Below are 21,496 nucleotides of genomic sequence, written 5' to 3'. Positions count from 1 at the left end.
TTGTGAAATATTTCTTCAAATTTATTGTGATTAAAATTCAAAAAAATTATTCTGGCAAATCTAGAAAATCTGTAGAATCAAATTTAAATCTTATTTCAAAGTCTTTTGAATTTCTTTTAAAATTTTTGTTCTGGAAAATCTAGAAGAAATAATGATTTGTCTTTGTTAGAAATATAGCTTGGTCCAATTTGTTATATATTCTAACAAAGTGCAGATTGGATTTTAACCTATTTAAAACATGTCATCAAAATTCTAAAATTAATCTTAATCAGGAAAAATGACTAATGATGTTCCATAAATTATTTTTTTAATTTTTTCAAAAAGATTAGAATTAGCTAGTTTTTCTCTTCTTTTTTTCGGTTGAATTTTGAATTTTAAAGAGTCAAAATTGAAGATAAACTATGTTTCTAAATTTAATTGTCATTTTTTTCGTGTTTTCTCCTCTTTTAAACCATTCAATTAAGTGTAAATATCATTAATTATTAATAATAACAGAGTTAAAGGGAAATTGAGCAAATTGGCTATTTCTGGCAATTTATTTAAGTGTGTATCAAACTGGTAGCCCTTCACATTAATCAGTACCCAAGAAGTAGCTCTTGCTTTCAAAAAGGTTGGTGACCCCTGGGTTAGAGTGTCCGCCCTGAGATGGGTAGGTCGTGAGTTCAAACCCCGGCCGAGTCATACCAAAGACTATAAAAATGGGAGCCATTACCTCCCTGCTTGGCACTCAGCATCAAGGGTTGGAATTGGGGGTTCAATCACCAAAAATAATCCCCGGGCGCGGACCCTGCTGCTGCTCACTGCTCCCCTCACCTCCCAGGGGGGTGATCAAGGGTGATGGGTCAAATGCAGAGAATAATTTCGCCACACCTAGTGTGTGTGTGTGTGACTATTATTGGTACTTTAACTTCACTTTAAAAAACGACGGTGGATTTCAATTTATTGGATTTTCATTCCAAAAAGCACCAAAAAAAAAACATGTTTAGAAAACAAAGCACTCTTCTTTTTTTTGGTGTCGAAGAGAGATGATTAAATATAAAAAGTCACTTTGATTTTCATTTTATATTTCATGTGTTACAGAACAAAATCCCCCCGAGTAAACAAACGGAAAGACGAACCGCAACGGATGTTTCTTCATCTGCAGACCCCGCAAGTTTTTAAGACTTTTTTTTCCTTTAAATCGAGCAATTGAACAAACAAACGATACATATTGAAAAATATAAAGATACATTGAGACTAAGGTCGTACCAGTACCAAAATGTATTTAGATACTTTTCTAAATAAAGAGGGATCACAAAAAATGGCATTATTGTCTTTATTTTAATAAAAAAATCATGAAACATATGTTTATTATTGCAATTTAGTCCTTAAATAAAATAGTCAACACACTAGACAACTTGTCTTTTAGTAGTAAGTAAACAAACAACGACTATTAATTAGTCTGCTTGGCACTCAGCATCAAGGGGTTGGAATTGGGGGTTAAATCACCAAAAATGATCCCCGGGCGCGGCCCCCGCTGCTGCTCACTGCTCCCCTCACCTCCCACGGGGGTGATCAAGGGTGATGGGTCACATGCAGAGAATAATTTCGCCACACCTAGTGTGTGTGTGCGTGAGACAATCATTGGCACTTTAACTTCAATTAACTTAATATTGTGTCATTTATCATTCTATTATTTATGAGGGACAAACTGTAAAAAAAGGAATTATTAATCTACTTGTTCATTTACTGTTAATATCTGCTTATTTTCTGTTTTACACTTTTGTTCAAATGTAATAATCACTTATTCTTCTCTTCTTTGATACTTTACATTAGTTTTGGATGATACCACACATTTAAGTATCGATCCGATACCAAGTAGTTGCATTATCGTACATTGGTCATATTCAAAGTCCTCATGTGTCCAGGGACGTATTTCCTGAGTTTTTAAAAGGAAAAAAAGATTTTGTGACGATAAAAAATATCGACGTAGTATCGACTACATACGCTCTTGTACTTGGTATCATTACAGTGGATGTCAGGTGTAGATCCATCCATGGCGTTTGTTTACATTGTGACGCCGGTGAGCAATTGTATCCTCCTACGGTGTGTAGTGAAGCATGTTTAGCTATTCCTCGTCCTCCAGTGATAACGGTACTTGTAAGAAACTTACTTTATTTGTCGCCATGGAGACAAGGATTAGTGATTTAGAAGTAGCCGCTGTGCCATGTCTTAAAGCACCTCTTCTTGAGGGTGTTAAAACTTCACCTTTATCTTTACTTTTTTACACCAAAATGCGTCCGTTCTCCCTTTTCTGTCTACACACTGTGTCTGCTTGTAAGTACTCTGTGTGTGTGCGCTGCCGAACATGCTCCTCTGCTCGTAAAACCAGCAATGTCATGCCCGGGAATCTGTACTTTTCAAACAGTATAGTACTGTTTTTGATTCATTAGTACCGGTATACCGTACAACCCCAGTGTGTACGTTCAAGAGGTATCGTTCAGCAGCTTCAGTATCATGCCAATCTGTATCAGACGGTTGTGGCTTACATATTCTTCGTGGTACTCTTCGTACTTCTTCTTCTTCATCATGCCGTTCCCCAGGAACTTCTGGCTCTCGCCGTCCTCGTTCTCGTCGATGAAGTGACTGCAAGTGGAGCGGCACAAAAACAGTATCACATAAAACGGCCCGATAATAAATAAAAAATGATATCATTATTTTGTGGATGTTGGATAATAATTAAGATCATATGTCGACCCAAAAGTAAAACGATAATTGAGATGAGAGCCGACTGCAGGGACATTGACATGGAATTCATCAAACAAGCAACTTTTTCACTTCCGATACTGATATTGGATGTTTGCCGATCCCGACATCAATCCGATGCGATATCAGCAGGAATCTTACATACTTGTATTATTTTTGTAGTGTTGAATTGATTAACGTAAACAAGTTGAAAAACTTATTGGGGCGTTACCATTTAGTGGTCAATTGTAGGGAATATGTACTGTACTGTGCAATCTACTAATAAAAGTCTCAATCAATCAATCAATCAATCAATAGAAGGTTTGATCAAGTGAAATTAGTCAAACAGACAACAAAGGTCGGTATGAAAAACACAATATTATGCTGTAATAATTCATTAAATTGAGGGCAATGGCGCAATTATTTGAATGATGCGGACACGTTTGTTACTGGACACCTTCTCACACGCTTGTGCCTTGGAGACTTTGTGTGAGTAAGTGATACGCAGCTGTTGTTTGACGCTCGTTTGTATTGACAAATGTGCTGTTTTACTGTGCAATGATTATTACCTATGTCTAGCGTGTGTGCTATTGTGCGCTGAGCCGTTGTGTAGCTGCTCGCTCCTAGTAATCTATAGTCTGGCATGAATACCTTTTGTAAAGGACTATAATAGAAGGATGTGAGTGCTTATTGGAGGACATTTGTGTGTTAGCTGGCTGTCCTGCTTTGCACAAGTAAACACTCTGCTTGTATCGCACGTGATATCACACAGAAGCAAACACGCTTCAGCACTGCTTGTATCACACATGATATCACACACAAGCAAACACGCTGCAGCACTGCTTGTATCGCTCATATCACACACAAGTAAACACACTAAAGGGTTCCTTGTATCACACATGATATCACACACAAGCAAACACGCTGCAGCACTGCTTGTATCGCACATGATATCACACACAAGTAAACACGCTGCAGCACTGCTTGCATCGCACATGATATCACACACAAGTAAACACGCTGCAGGACTGCTTGTATCGCACATTACATCACACACAAGTAGACACACTAAAGGGTTCCTTGTATCGCACATTATATCACACACAAGCAAACACGCTGCAGGACTGCTTGTATCGCACAACATATCACACACAAGTAAACACGCTGCAGGACTGCTTGCATCGCACATGATATCACAGAAGCAAATACACTGCAGGACTGCTTGCATCCCACATGATATCACACACAAGTAAACACGCTGCAGGACTGCTTGTATCGCACATTACATCACACACAAGTAGACACACTAAAGGGTTCCTTGTATCGCACATTATATCACACACAAGCAAACACGCTGCAGGACTGCTTGTATCGCACAACATATCACACACAAGTAAACACGCTGCAGGACTGCTTGCATCGCACATGATATCACAGAAGCAAATACACTGCAGGACTGCTTGCATCCCGCATGATATCACACACAAGTAAACACGCTGCAGGACTGCTTGTATCGAACAGGATATCACACACAAGTAAACACGCTACAAGGTTCCTTGTATCGCACATTATATCACACACAAGTAAACACGCTGCAGGACTGCTTGTATCGCACAGGATATCACACACACAAGTAAACACGCTGGAGGGTTCCTTGTATCGCACATGATATCACACAAGGACTGATTGTATTGTACATGATATCACACACAAGTAAACACACTGCAGGACTGATTGTATCGCACATGATATCACACACAAGTAAACACGCTGCAGGGTTCCTTGTATCGCACATGATATCACACACAAGTAAACACGCTGCAGGGTTCCTTGTATCGCACATGATATCACACACAAGTGGACACACTGCAGGACTGCTTGTATCGCACAGGATATCACACACAAGTAAACTCGCTGCAGGGTTCCTTGTATCGCACATGATATCACACACAAGTAAACACGCTGCAGGATTCCTTGTACCGCACATGATATCACACACAAGGAAATATGCTGCAGGACTGCTTGTATCGCACATGATATCATACACAAGTAAATGCTCTGCAGGACTGCTTGTGTCGCACAGGATATCACACACAAGTAAACCCGCTGCATGGTTCCTTGTATCGCACATGATATCACACACAAGGAAACATGATGCAGGACTGTTTGTATTGCACATGATATCATACACAAGTAAATGCTCTGCAGAACTGCTTGTATCGCACATGATATCACACACAAGTAAACACGCTGTAGGACTGTTTGTATCGCACATGATATCATGCACAAGTAGACACACTGCAGGACTGCTAGAATCACACATGATATCACACACAAGTAAACATGCTGCAGGACTGCTTGCATCGCACAGGATATCACACACAAGTAAACACACTACAGGGTTCCTTGTATCGCATATGATATCACACACAAGGAACCATGCTGCAGGACTGTTTGTATCGCACATGATATCACACACAAGTAAACACGCTGCAGGACTGCTTGTATCGCACATGATATCACACACAAGTAAACACACTGCAGGACTGCTTGTATCACACACAAGTAAACACACTGCAGGACTGCTTGTATCGCACAGGATATCACACAAGTAAACATGCTGCAGGGTTCCTTATATCGCACATGATATCACACACAAGTAAACACGCTGCAGGGCTGCTTGTATCGCACATGATCTCACACACAAGCAAACACACTGCAGGACTGCTTATATCCCACATGACATCACACACAAGCAAACACACTGCAGTTCCGCTTGTATCGCACATGACATCACACACAAGTAGACGTGCTGCAGGATGGACTGTATCCCACATGATATCACACACAAGTAAACACGCTGCAGGACTGCTTGTACCGCTCATGATATCACACACAAGTAAACACGCTGCAGGACTGCTTGTATCGCACATGACATCACACACAAGTAAACACACTGCAGGACTGCTTGTATCGCACAGGATATCACACAAGTAAACATGCTGCAGGGTTCCTTATATCGCACATGATATCACACACACGTAAACACACTGCAGGGCTGCTTGTACCGCTCATGATATCACACACAATTAAACACACTGCAGGGCTGCTTGTACCGCACATGATATCACACACAAGTAAACACACTTCAGGACTGCTTGTACCGCTCATGATATCACACACAAGTAAACACGCTGCAGGACTGCTTGTACCGCACATGATATCACACACAAGTAGACGTGCTGCAGGATGGACTGTATCCCACATGATATCACACACAAGTAAACACGCTGCAGGACTGCTTGTATCGCACATGACATCACACACAAGTAGACGTGCTGCAGGCTGGACTGTATCACACATGATATCACACACAAGTAAACACGCTGCAGGTCTGCTTGTATCGCACATGACATCACACACAAGAAGACGTGCTGCAGGATGGACCGTATCGCACATGATATCACACACAAGTAAACATGCTGCAGGACTGCTTGTACCGCACATGATATCACACACAAGTAGACGTGCTGCAGGATGGACTGTATCGCACATGATATCACATACAAGTAAACACGCTGCAGGGCTGCTTGTATCGCACATGACATCGCACACAAGTAGACGTGCTGCAGGATGGACTGTATCGCACATGATATCACACACAAGTAAACATGCTGCAGGACTGCTTGTATCACACATGATATCACACACAAGTAGACGTGCTGCAGGATGGACTGTATCGCACATGATATCACACACAAGTAAACATGCTGCAGGACTGCTTGTATCACACATGACATCACACACAAGTAGACGTGCTGCAGGATGGATTGTACTGCACATGATATCACACACAAGTAAACACGCTGCAGGACTGTGTATATCGCACATTTAAGATGCAAACAAGATACTTTGCTGATATCAGACCGATATCCAACACCACTATGGGGGGTCCATGACGATGACTTCTGTTTTGTTTGACCAGCCCTTTTACTGCCGTGTTACAGACACAATAAAGGTATGTAAATAAACGTTGCTGCATAAATAAGTCATTTCACAAGGTTTATATCTGTGATTATAGTTTGGTGTGGCTGATATATGGAGACATGTTGTCAAATGTAGTGGGTGTGGCTTATATACCGCTGCACGGTAGTTCTTCCTTTAGAAAGACATTGTTGTAGAGCCATGCCAGCACTTGGACTGATATCAATGAAATGGAGGCGGACAAAAAGCTTGTTTTGTGTTCCATACTTCAAGGACACTTCATTAGGTACGTCTCCCTGCTCCTGGGCCACCACAACTCTGCTGCTCACCTGTTGATGGTGGCCTTCTCCGCATCGATGGGCTCCGCGAAACGATCGTCCAAACTGTCCGTGCTGTCGTCGTCGGCCTCCGTCGACACTTTCCTCAGCTCCATCCGATCCACAACGCTCGGCATCGCAGCTGGCGAGAGGAGGATGCTCACTTTTGTTGTTCGGCTCCTTTAAAGTCGCGCTCCTTGAAATGTTGCCCTGGTCTTTGGTGAGACCTAGTCAGGAAAGAAGAGATAATACACGTTAGTAACAGACACCTTCATAACTATATGTAATATGTACAATATACACACTGCAAGTATATATATAATGTAGTAACAGACACCTTCATAACAATATGTAATATGTACAATATACACACTGCAAGTATATATATAATGTAGTAACAGACCTCTTCATAACAATATGTAATATGTACAATATACACACTGCAAGTATATATATAATGTAGTAACAGACACCTTCATAACTATATGTAATATGTACAATATACACACTGCAAGTATATATATAATGTAGTAACAGACACCTTCATAACAATATGTAATATGTACAATATACACACTGCAAGTATATATATAATGTAGTAACAGACACCTTCATAACAATATGTAATATGTACAATATACACACTGCAAGTATATATATAATGTAATAACAGACACCTTCATAACAATATGTAATATGTACAATATACACACTGCAAGTATATATATAATGTGGTAACAGACACCTTCATAACAATATGTAATATGTACAATATACACACTGCAAGTATATATATAATGTGGTAACAGACACCTTCATAACAATATGTAATATGTACAATATACACACTGCAAGTATATATATAATGTAGTAACAGACACCTTCAAAACAATATGTAATATGTACAATATACACACTCCAAGTACATGTATATATAATGTAATAACAGACACCTTCAAAACAATATGTAATTATGTACAATAAACACACTACTTTGATCATTATAATCATTCACTGATTTTTAAGCATTTATTTCCGTTTCCATAGCAACGCACTTCTGACTTCTGGCAACAAATGTGTGTTCCTACGTCTAGAAACCAACGCGAGTGGGTTTTCTAATCACGGCAGACTTGGTAACAGACGACAAAGACGACTACTTTTGGACAAATGAGGATTCACGAGCTTATCTTTTTGAAGCTGAATATACTGAGGATCAACTACTGCTTACAGAAGCCAGCGCCAAGGAAGCTGAGAGAGTGAGATGAAATGTGTTACTACGCTAGAAAAATAGTTCCTCAGTGTTCACTCTTACAATAATAACTACAGCTTGTCATTATACAGGTTATGGAACGTAAATGAAGTATTGTTGATGCTTTTTGAACGCATTTTTAAAGTTATTCAGAGGTAGAATTGATTGCTACCTAGAACGAGACAATTTTTCCGTGTTAAAAAGCGAGGTAAAAAAAACTTTTGTCGTCTTGTCTCTCATAACAATTGTGAACGATAGGCAACATTCCCCCCCCCCCCCACAAAAAAAAGTGCAGTTCCCCTTTAAATAAAGCATGTGGTCTTTCAGGCGTGATTGAGAGCATATTTCCTGGAGTGTGCACCATTTCCTGGAGCTATTTGTTTTGTTTCCACGCGGAGGAGTGCAGCATTAAAAACCAGCCCGTCTTTAGGTCCTGTGTATGGCACCGCTCAGTTTTGTGGACAAAATGCCAAATAGTGGTTTATTTTTTTTGGTCCCCGGGTTTGAAAACATGATACAGGTCTAAGAGTGCCGGGTTTAAGTCAACAAACCCTGAAGTAGGTCAAGGATGCAAGGAGTTCCTCGGCCATGAAAAAGCCTCCTTGTTCGCTCACTTTTTCCATGTTGCGGCCTCACATCATGATGTTACGTAACATCTGCATCCATGGAAGTGCAGCTGCCGCGTCACGTCCACACAAAGAACTCTCAGACGGCTCCGGCCTTGACGACGTCGTCGAATGTCCGCCGTCGTTATCCTCATAACGAAGCGCTTTGAGGCTAAAAAGGAGCGCAGTACTTGGCTTCGCCAGCAGAGGCACCGCTAATTATAGTTAAAGTGCCAATGATTGTCAGCACACACACACACACACTAGTTGTGGCGAAATTATTCTCTGCATTTGACACATCACCCTTGATCAACCCCCCTGGGAGGTGAGGGGAGCAGTGAGCAGCAGCGGTGGCCGCGCCCGGGAATCATTTTGGTGATTTAACCCCCAATTCCAACCCTTAATGCTGAGCGCCAAGCATGGTCATTGTTTTCATTCCTCCACCGATTCACCAAAAATGTTCAGCTCGTGCGATACCGCCGATTGTCTTTCCGATTCCGATACCGAGGGAAATTCAGTCTACTTTTTGCAAATCCACCCTGCTGTTGTGTGTTTTTTCCCCCAACAATAACATGCCTGTGTAAAACAACAGTAAAAAGAGCAAACAATTGGAACACAGTGTTGTGGCCCGATACCAATATTTTGGTACCAAAATGTATTTTGATACTTTTCTAAATAAAGGGCACCACAAAAAATGTCATTATTGGCTTTATTTTAACAAAAAGATCTTAGGGTACATGAAACATATGTTTATTATTGTAATTTAGTCCTTAAATAAAATAGTAAACATACTAGACAACTTGTCTTTTAGTAGTAAGTAAACAAACAAAGACTCCTCAGTAACATATTGTGTCATTTATACACCTATTATTTTGCCTACATTATGAGGGACAAACTGTAAAAATTGATTATTAATCTACTTGTTCATTTACTGTTAATATCTGCTTATTTTCTGTTTTAACATGTTCTATCTACACTTCTGTTAAAATGTAATAATCACTTATTCTTCTCTTCTTTGATACTTGACATTAGTTTTGGATGATACGACAAATGTAGGTATCGATCTGATACCAAGTAGTTACAGGATCATACATTGGTCATATTCAAAGTCCTCATGACGTATTTCCTGAGTTTATAAACATAATATACATTTTTAAAAAAAAGATAAAAGATTTTGTGATGATAAAAAAATATCGATGTAATCATAGTAGTATCAACGAGATACGCTCTTGTACTTGGTATCATTACAGTGGGTGTCAGGTGTAGATCCACCCATGGTGTTTGTTTACATTGTGACGCCGGTGAGCTATTGTATCCTCCTACGGCGTGTAGTGAAGCATGTTTAGCTATTCCTCGTCCTCCAGTGATAATGCTACGTGTAAGAAACTTACTTTATTCGTCGCCATGGAGACAAGGATTAGTGATTTAGAAGTAGCTAAAACATGGACATTAACCACTAAATTAGCTAGCCATGTTTAAAAGCAGCTCTTCCTGAGGGTGTTTCAGTGTTATAACTTCACCTTTATCGTCACTTTTTACGCCAAAATGCATCCATTCTCCCTTTTCTGTCTACACGCTGTGTCTGCTTGTAAGTACTCTGTGTGTGTGCGATGCCGAACATGCTCCTCTGCTTGTAAAACCAGCAATGTCATGACGTGACGACGACACACCGTCATGCCTGTAAAAAAAAAATATGGCGAACCGGTACTTTTCAAACAGAGTATAGTACCGTTTTTGGTTCATTAGTACCGCGATACTATACCAGTACCGGTATATTGTACAACCCTACTGCATACTACTGTGTCAAAAATTGTGTGTTCCTACTCCCGGAAACAAACGCGCGAGTGTGTTCCGAATCACGGCAGACTTGGTAACAGACAACAAAGACGACTATATTTGGACAAATGAGGATTCACAACCTTATCTTTTTGAGGCTGAATATACTGAGGATGACTGCCTATAGAAGCGAGCACGAAGGAAGGGTGAGACGTTGGAGCAGACGGAAGCCGAGAGAGTGAGGTGAAAAATGCTGCAAAATGTGGAATTTGGAGACAAGCTATTTCGACATAAATGGAGTGCTTACCCGAATAAACCGGAAAAATGTACCCGGTCAGCTGGACCAAACAGACAACTGTCCATCAAATGAGTCACACTTTATATTGCTCACGATACATGCAGCACGTCATGCGTGTTATTACAGCAGTGTATAAACAAAACATGAAATAATACTTTACAGTAGGGTTGTACGGTATACCGGTATCAGTATAGTACCGCGATACTAATTTAAAAAAGTACCAGTACGCCACCCATCCCCGTCGTCGTAATGTTGTGTCATTGCTGGTTTACGAGCAGAGGAGCATGTTCGGCAGCGCACACACACAGAGTACTTACAAGCAGACACAGTGTGTAGACAGGAAAGAAAGAATGGACTCATTTTGGCTTAAAACGTAAAGATAAAGGTGAAGTTATAACACTGAAACACCCTCAGGAAGAGGTGCTTTAAGACATGGCTAGTTTTAGCTACCTCTAAATCACTAATCCTTGTCTCCATGGCGACAAATAAAGTATGTTTCTTACAAGTATCATTATCACTGGAGGACGAGGAATAGCTAACCATACTTCACTGCATACCGTAGCTCACCGGTGTCACAATGTAAACAAACGCCATGGGTGGATCTACACCTGACATCCACTGTAATGATACCAAGTACAGGAGTGTATCTAGTCGATACTACTATGATTACATCTTCTTTAGTTTTTAAAAAATGTTTTATTATGTTTATAAACTCAGGAAATACGTCCCTGGACACATGAGGACTTTGAATATGACCAATGTATGATCCTGTAACGACTTGGTATCGGTATCATTTTCTACCACTTGTCCTTAATAATGTGTACAAAATAATAGGTGTATAAATGACACAATATGTTACTGCATAGACTAATTAGGAGTCTTTGTTTGTTTACTTACTACTAAAAGACAAGTTGTCTAGTATGTTCACTATTTTATTTAAGGACTAAGTTGCAATAATAAATATATCGTATTTTTCGGACTATAAGTGGCAGTTTTTTTCATAGTGCGACTTATACTCAGGAGCGACTTATGTGTGAAATGATTAACACATTAGCGTAAAATATCAAATAATATTATTTAGCTCATTCACATTAGAGACTAGACCAGGGGTGTCCAAAGTGCGGCCCGGGGGACATTTGCGGCCCGCAGCTAATTGTTTACCGGCCCGCCACACATTCTGGAAATACTATTGTAAAAATAAAAAAGAACATTAAAAAAGTGGAATGAGGTGAAATCTAAAGAGAAAAAGTTGCAATGTTGACACAAAAGCTGCCATGCAGGCTGTTTTGTTTTATTTTGTCTTTCTTCATTTTTGTTTTTTTGCCAATGCTCAAAAATAAATAATGACAAAAAATCCATGTTATAATGATCTATTTTCAGGGCTCCAATTATTTCAAATATTTCAATTTAAAATGTTTTATGTGGTAAATATTGCATATATTGTGTAGTAGTCATATAAAAACATCAACGTTTTCTTTGACAAAGGCGCATAAAACAAACAAAATAATAGTTCCAGCATAAAATGGACAGATATATCTGAAGTTGATCTCGTAACTTAAGTGATGAAAGTAAAAGAAAAACCTAATAAAAATGTATCACTTTATGAGTGGGGCACCTTTTGGATCCCAAATATATTTAGTGATTTTTTTATTTATCTTTTCACTGTGATGACTCAAAAATATGAAAGAATTAAAATCAATGGTGTCCTGCATTATTGATCTTTTAGGGCTCTAATTACTAAATACTGCATATTTCAGTTTTACTATAAAAAAACTAAGTTGTTTTTGACAGAAAAGCCATAAAACCTTTTTTTTTTTTTAAGTTGATATAGAGATTTACTGTAAGCGTTAAATAAAAAATAATAATACAAATTAGACTTTAACATTTTAATAACTCACACCCTTTATGGTCCTCGGAACCCCTAAAGGTAAAATATATTTTAAAAAATGCATATATTTTGTTATGGTTTGAAAATGAAAAATATCAAAATGGCCCCCACATGCATTAATTTTTCCTTTTGTGGCCCTCAGTGGAAAAAGTTTGGACACCCCTGACCTAGTAGGTATTTAGAAGTTCATATTTTTGTATTTCATTCATGCTAACTGAAAGCATTTGCTATCGTTAACTCATTTGGCTCATATTTTTTTGTTACTTGGTGCTATCTGGCCAGTGTGCTAACTGTTAGCATATTGACTCTTCAGCATTCACACGAAATGTCAATCGTAATTCCATTTTCTAATTGTTAAAAAATAAATAGATATATTGTACTGGTTACCCGTTAACAAGCTAATGTTAGTTTGCTAGCTATTTCCTTAGCTAATTTTGTTGGTGTACACCTCAGTCATATGTTGCTACTTGATATATGCTAACAATAGCATCCTAGCTATTTTACTTAACGTAGTAGCTGTTTAATGCTAACCGTAAGCATGCCATTGTACGCTCATTTTGCTCCTATTCTTTTGTTATTTGACGCTACCTGGCTAGTATGCTAACTGTTAGCATATCAGTTCGGCTTTGACTCTTTAGCATTCACACGAAATGTCAATCGAAATTCCAATTTTTAATTCTTCAAAAATAAATAGATATATTGTACTGGTTACCAGTTAACAAGCTAACGTTAGTTTGCTCGCTATTTCCTTAGCTAATTTTGTAGGTATACACCTCAGTCATATGTTGCGACTTGATATATGCTAACAATAGCATGCTAGCTATTTTACTTAACGTAGTAGCTGTTTAATGCTAACCGTAAGCATGCCATTGTACGCTCATTTTGCTCCTATTCTTTTGTTATTTGACGCTATCTGGCCAGTGTGCTAACTGTTAGCATATCAGTTCGGCTTTGACTCTTTAGCATTCACACGAAATGTCAATCGAAATTCCATTTTTTAATTCTTAAAAAATAAATAGATATATTATACTGGTTACCCGTTAACAAGCTAACGTTAGTTTGCTAGCTATTTCCTTAGCTAATTTTGTAGGTGTACACCTCAGTCATATGTTGCTACTTGATATATGCTAACAATAGCATCCTAGCTATTTTACTTAACGTAGTAGCTGTTTAATGCTAACCGTAAGCATGCCATTGTACGCTCATTTTGCTCCTATTCTTTTGTCATTTGACGCTATCTGGCCAGTGTGCTAACTGTTAGCATATCAGTTCGGCTTTGACTCTTTAGCATTCACACGAAATGTCAATCGAAATTCAATTTTTTAATTCTTAAAAAATAAATAGATATATTGTACTGGTTACCCGTTAACAAGCTAACGTTAGTTTGCTAGCTATTTCCTTAGCTAATTTTGTCGGTATACACCTCAGTCATATGTTGCTACTTGATATATGCTAACAATAGCATGCTAGCTATTTTACTTAACGTAGTAGCTGTTTAATGCTAACCGTAAGCATGCCATTGTACGCTCATTTTGCTCCTATTCTTTTGTTATTTGACGCTATCTGGCCAGTGTGCTAACTGTTAGCATATCAGTTCGGCTTTGACTCTTTAGCATTCACACGAAATGTCAATCGAAATTCCATTTTTTAATTCTTAAAAAATAAATAGATATATTGTACTGGTTACCAGTTAACAAGCTAACGTTAGTTTGCTGGCTATTTCCTTAGCTAATTTTGTTGGTATACACCTCAGTCATATGTTGCTACTTGATATATGCTAACAATAGCATCCTAGCTATTTTACTTAACGTAGTAGCTGTTTAATGCTAACCGTAAGCATGCCATTGTACGCTCATTTTGCTCCTATTCTTTTGTTATTTGACGCTACCTGGCCAGTATGCTAACTGTTAGCATATCAGTTCGGCTTTGACTCTTTAGCATTCACACGAAATGTCAATCGAAATTTCATTTTTGAATTCTTAAAAAATAAATAGATATATTGTACTGGTTACCTGTTAACATGCTAACGTTAGTATGCTAATTTTGTAGGTACACACCTCCGTCACTTGATATATGCTAACAATAGCATGCTAGCTATTTTAGTTAACGTAGTAGCTGTTTAATGCTAACTGTAAGCATGCCATTGTGCTCCTATTCTTTTGTTACTCGACGCTATCTGGCCAGCGTGCTAACAGTTAGCATATCAGTTCGGCTTTGGCTTCGAAACGTCTATCGAGGTTGCATCTTCTAATTCTTCAAAAATAAATATTTTTAGGTGAAATCTACCAAAATGGCCCCCCGCATCCTTTGATTTGTCAGTCTGTGGCCCTCAGTGGAACAAGTTTGGGCACCCGTGGTGTACAGTAATGACAACATGTTCAATTTGACAACAACCCATTTGCTCCGTGACCTCAAAGGTCAAAGCGCCGGATACTCGTTTGGCGACTAAGTTGAAAGACACACAGGCCGTGTTTACAGCCAATAGGGCGCCGGGCGTTGACGTCACCGTCGACCCTCACTCCCGACACCGTTTGACCCGCACGCTTTTGTTTCCAGAGACGCCGAATCTCCTTTTTGACAGCAGTGTGTTGACTTTTCCTGCTTAAGAGGCTGAACCTGTCTAACTGGGTTACCTTGGCATCTAATCTTTCCATCTGGCAACCGCAATATTATGTGCAGACTTTTTTGATGCACTTCTTCTGGACGGCCGCTAAACCTGCTGACTAAGCATCCGTCGTCGTGGCTTTTTTCAGGGCCGATACCGATACCGATTATTAGTGGTCAACAATGTTCCCTCTAATTGTTCATGTGTGTGAGCAAAGGCAAAAAGTCCCTGAGCATTGAGTGGAGCCCGTGTGAGCAACATCAGACGTGCACACTGTGGCTACACCAGCAGCACACCTGTCCCAAACCTGACTAAATAACAAGTTACATCTCCATCCATTTTCTATAATAATAATAATACTTTCATTTAACCTAACTTAACTTTATACCAAAAGCACTGCTTTGGAAATCATTTGTACCCCTTTCAGAGATCACATTTAGTTCCCCTCAAACATCCTCATGTTGCACAATGAAATGTAAGCATAGGATGAAGTGTGCATTCCTGTAACTTTCTCTAGGAACAGCATTCCATGATTAATATCAATAAATTAACATTAATAATAAATGACAGTAAAATAAGCACACGTATGACTGAGGAGTCATAGTGTAACTTTGTGTGGTGTTTGAGTTGTCCGACTTTTTGTGTGGCCATAAACGCACCAGTGGTTTAGTGGTATGCGTGTTGGTGACAGATGACAAGTTGGTTTTGGCCTGGTTTGTACGGCAGAAAATGACTAGTTTTTCGAGATAGAAGTTTTTTACTCATGTTTTTGGTGTGGTTATGTCAGAATATAAACAGTTTTGCTCAATAAAGTGATCGATATAATTCCTGGCCTCGAAGCATCTCGATAGACGTTACAATAATTGAACGGTGTTCAATTGAACGGTGTTGACGAACACCGTTAGGGCCGCTTGTTGTCACTGTCACTCAAAGTTGCATTGCAAAATTACACAGAATAAATGTGTTTATTTTGTTTAGAATTCAGATGGGATTTGATTTGGTGCGCGGCATATATTTGCTGTGCGCAGAGGATGCTTGAGCAGTGCGCCTTAGAGGGAACGTTGCTTGGCAGTCCATGTCTTGTTGAAAACACGCCATTCCTCATCAACTTTTCTCTTTTTAGCGTCTCGGGTGTAAACCGTGCATCACTTGTCGCTGCATGTGCACCTTCACTCACAGGTTACACACGGACACACGCCCATAAATAACACTTTTCAAAATAAAAGCAGCACAGTTGTATTGCGCGCACGGCATAGATGTTTTTTCAACTTTATTTTGTCATTTGTGATTGCAGCTGTTCACGTTCACTCACAATCACGCACGCGCATACGTCCACACGGAAGTAATACAAGTAACGCTTTTCAAAACAAAAGCAGCACCGTTGTATTGCACACTCGACATAGATAATTTTTTTAATCTATTTTGTAATTTATGATTGGCCTCACGCGGGCCGGCGGGTCGCAGAATTCCCAGGTCTGGTGTGAACGCATCACTGGCTAAGTGCCATATGTGCATGTGTTGGCGCAAGTGAGAAGGAGCGAGCGGCTGCTGTTGATATAACAAAGTTGCTTTTGGTCTGGTTTGTACTGCAGAAAATGACCACTTTTGCTAGATATAATTTTTTTTACTAATGTTTTGGTGATGTGTTTATGGCCGACAATAAAGAGTTTTGCTCAGTAAAGTGATGGATGGAATTCATGTCCTCAAAGCGTCTCGACAGACGTTACAATATTTGAACAATGACGACGAAAACTGTTTTCTCTGTCGTGTCCGTGTGTGGAAAATTGTTATGCGCTTATTTTCTTATTTGATTTTGTGCGCGGCATAGATTTGCCGTGCGCAGAGGACGCTTGAGCAGCGCGCAATTGCACAGGCGCGCACCTTAGAGCAGGGGTCACCAACGCGGTGCCCGCGGGCACCAGGTAGCCCGTAAGGACCAGATGAGTAGCCCGCTGGCCTGTTCTAAAAATAGCTCAAATAGCAGCACTTACCAGTGAGCTGCCTCTATTTTTTAAATGTTATTTATTTACTGGCAAGCTGGTCTCGCTTTGCCCAACATTTTTAATTCTAAGAGAGACAAAACTCAAATAGAATTTGAATATCCAAGAAAATATTTGAAAGACTTGGTCTTCACTTGTTTAAATTAATTCATTCATTTTTTTTACTTTGCTTCTTATAACTTTCAGAAAGACAATTTTAGAGAAAAAATACAACCTTAAAAATTATTTTAGGATTTTTAAACACATATACCTTTTTACCTTTTAAATTCCTTCCTCTTCTTTCCTGACAATTTAAATCAATGTTCAAGTAAAAAAAATGTTTTTATTGTAAAGAATGATGAATACATTTTAATTTAATTCTTCATTTTAGCTTCTGTTTTTTCAACGAAGAATATCTGTGAAATATTTCTTCAAACTTATGATTAAAATTCAAAAAAAATATTCTGGCAAATCTAGAAAATCTGTAGAATCAAATTTAAATCTTATTTCAAAGTCTTTTGAATTTCTTTTAAAAATTTTGTTCTGGAAAATCTAGAAGAAATAATGATTTGTCTTTGTTAGAAATATAGCTTGGTCCAATTTGTTATATATTCTAACAAAGTGCAGATTGGATTTTAACCTATTTAAAACATGTCATCAAAATTCTAAAATTAAATTACTAATGTTCCATGAATTATTTTTTTTATTTTTTCAAAAAGATTCGAATTAGCTAGTTTTTCTTTTCTTTTTTTGGTTGAATTTTGAATTTTAAAGAGTCGAAATTGAAGATAAACTATGTTTCAAAATTTAATTGTCATTTTTTTCATGTTTTCTCCTCTTTTAGACCGTTCAATTAAGTGTAAATATCATTAATTATTAATAATAACATAGAGTTAAAGGTAAATTGAGCCAATTGGCTATTTCTGGCAATTTATTTAAGTGTGTATCAAACTGGTAGCCCTTCGCATTAATGAGTACCCAAAAAGTAGCTCTTGGTTTCAAAAAGGTTGGTGACCCCTGCCTTAGAGGGAACGTTGGTGGTCAAGGAGGCGATATTCATTTGCAGTAAAAGTTATTTAAACATGAATATTATACGTCTGTAAACATCTGGACAAAACTTTATACGTCAAAATGTCAAATAATAGCTCTGATTAACAACATTTTACTGTCGACATTTGTCAACAATGTCGGCTAATCATCGCAGCCTTAGTACAAATATGCATGAAAACACTCCTACAGACATCTCACATGGGACAGTTTGGTAAGTCAGAATGGTTTTAGTTATATTGTAACACTTAAAAACGTTGCTTGGAGCGATGAATGAAGAATCCATACGAGTAGAAACGCTATGGATCACTGGAAGATGGAACAGCACTTCTACTTCCGGTTTTAAGCTTCAAACAGAAGGAAAGTCGTCCAAAAGATGGCACCGTAGCACAAACAATGACACACCTTTTCAGCGTCTCTGCTTGTTTTTGTTTTTTTAAACTATTTGCAATATAAAAAAATCCATAAATTAGCCGCACCGTTTTATAAGCCGCACGAGTCAAATGGTAGGAAAAAAGTAGCAGTTTATAGTCCGGAATTTACGCTATTTTATCTAAAAAAAAAAGTCAAACAATGGCTCTGACTAACAACATTTTATTGTCAACATTTGTCAACATTTTCGGCTAATTGTTGTAAAAATATGCATGAAAACACTCCTACAGACATCACACATGGGACAGTTTAGTCAGTAAGAATTGTTTTAGTTATATTGTAACACTTACAAACGTTGCTTGGAGCGATGAATGAAGAATCCATACGAGTAGAAACGCTATGGATCACTGGAAGATGGAACAGCACTTCTACTTCCGGTTTAAAGCTTCAAACAGCAGGAAACTCGTCCAAAAGATGGCACCGTAGCACAAACAATGACACACCTTTTCAGCGTCTCTGCTTGTTTTTGTTTTTTTAAACTATTTGCAATATAAAAAAATCCATGAATTAGCCGCACCGTTTTATAAGCCGCACGAGTCAAATGGTAGGAAAAAAGTAGCAGTTTATAGTCCGGAATTTACGCTATTTTATCTAAAAAAAAAAAGTCAAACAATGGCTTTGACTAACAACATTTTATTGTCAACATTTGTCAACATTTTCGGCTAATTGTTGTAAAAATATGCATGAAAACACTCCTACAGACATCACACATGGGACAGTTTAGTCAGTAAGAATTGTTTTAGTTATATTGTAACACTTACAAACGTTGCTTGGAGCGATGAATGAAGAATCCCTACGAGTAGAAACGCTATGGATCACTAGAAGATGGAACAGCACTTCTACTTCCGGTTTAAAGCTTCAAACAGCAGGAAACTCGTCCAAAAAATGGCACCGTAGCACAAACAATGACACCCCTTTTAAGCGTCTCTGCTTGTTTGTTTTTTAAACTATTTGCAATATAAAAAAATCCATAAATTAGCCACACCGTTTTATAAGCCGCACGAGTCAAATGGTAGGAAAAAAGTAGCAGTTTATAGTCCGGAATTTACGCTATTTTATCTAAAAAAAATGTCAAACGATGGCTCTGATTAACAACATTTTATTGTCAACATTTTCGGCTAATTGTTGTACAAATATGCATGAAAACACTCCTACAGACATCACACATGGGACAGTTTAGTCAGTAAGAATTGTTTTAGTTATATTGTAACACTTACAAACGTTGCTTGGAGCGATGAATGAAGAATCCCTACGAGTAGAAACGCTATGGATCACTAGAAGATAGAACAGCACTTCTACTTCCGGTTTAAAGCTTCAAACAGCAGGAAACTCGTCCAAAAAATTGCACCGTAGCACAAACAATGACACCCCTTTTAAGCGTCTCTGCTTGTTTGTTTTTTAAACTATTTGCAATATAAAAAAATCCATAAATTAGCCGCACCGTTTTATAAGCCGCACGAGTCAAATGGTAGGAAAAAAGTAGCAGTTTATAGTCCGGAATTTACGCTATTTTATCTAAAAAAAAAGTCAAACTATGGCTCTGATTAACAACATTTTATTGTCAACATTTTCGGCTAATTGTTGTACAAATATGAATGAAAACACTCCTACAGACATCTCACATGGGACAGTTTAGTCAGTCAGAATTGTTTTAGTTATATTGTAAAACTTACAAACGTTGCTTGGAGTCATGAATGAAGAATCCATACGAGTAGAAACGCTATGGATCACTAGAAGATGGAACAGCACTTCTACTTCCGGTTTAAAGCTTCAAACAGCAGGAAACTCGTCCAAAAGATGGCACCGTAGCACAAACATTGACACACCTTTTCAGCGTCTCTGCATGTTTGTTTTTGTTTTTTTAACTATTTGCAATATAAAAAAATCCATAAATTAGCCGCACCGTTTTATAAGCCGCATGAGTCAAATGGTAGGAAAAAAGTAGCAGTTTATAGTCCGGAATAAGGTTGTACGGTATACCGGTACTGGTATAGTATCGCGGTACTAATGAATGAAAAACGGTACTATACTCTGTTTGAAAAGTACCGGTTCCCGGGCATGACGGTTTTACAAGCAGAGGAGCATGTTCGGCAGTGCACACACACAGAGTACTTACAAGCAGACACAGGGTGTAGACAGAAAAGGGAGAATGGACGCATTTTGGCTTTAAAACTAACAGTTAACATCCATCCGCAGTCTGCGGTGTTTTAGCTACTTCTAAATCACTAATCCTCGTCTCCATGGCGACAAATAAAGTATGTTTCTTACAAGTATCATTATCACTGGAGGACGAGGAATAGCTAAACATGCTTCACTACACACCGTAGGAGGATACAATAGCTCACCGGCGTCACAATGTAAACAAACGCCATGGGTGGATCTACACCTGACATCCACTGTAATGATACCATGTACAAGAGCGTATCTATTTGATACTACTATGATTACGTCACAAAATCTTTTTTCCTTTTTTAAAATTCATATTATGTTCATAAACTTGGGAAATACGTCCACATGAGGACTTTGAATATGACCAATGTATGATACTGTAACTACTTGGTATCGGATCGATACCCTAAATGTGTGGTATCA

General features: G+C 38.5%; 1 protein-coding gene across 2 annotated transcripts in view; it reads right to left on the bottom strand.

The window, feature by feature from the left end:
* LOC133662366 (sodium-coupled neutral amino acid transporter 4-like) overlaps positions 1-21,496 on the bottom strand; it is a 140,175-nt gene that overhangs the window by 59,250 nt on the left and 59,429 nt on the right. For both annotated transcript variants that reach the window (XM_062066298.1, XM_062066297.1), the window contains exons 2-3: positions 7,038-7,252; positions 2,529-2,625 (exon numbers count right to left, since the gene is read on the bottom strand). In XM_062066298.1, coding sequence (XP_061922282.1) covers positions 2,529-2,625; positions 7,038-7,162 — 222 coding nt within the window. In that variant the 5' untranslated portion in view covers positions 7,163-7,252. The remainder of the gene's footprint in view (positions 1-2,528; positions 2,626-7,037; positions 7,253-21,496) is intronic.

The sequence above is a fragment of the Entelurus aequoreus genome, linkage group LG12, assembly GCF_033978785.1.
Source record: "Entelurus aequoreus isolate RoL-2023_Sb linkage group LG12, RoL_Eaeq_v1.1, whole genome shotgun sequence".
NCBI lineage: Eukaryota > Metazoa > Chordata > Actinopteri > Syngnathiformes > Syngnathidae > Entelurus > Entelurus aequoreus.
This window is presented reverse-complemented; position numbering and strand designations above follow the sequence as displayed.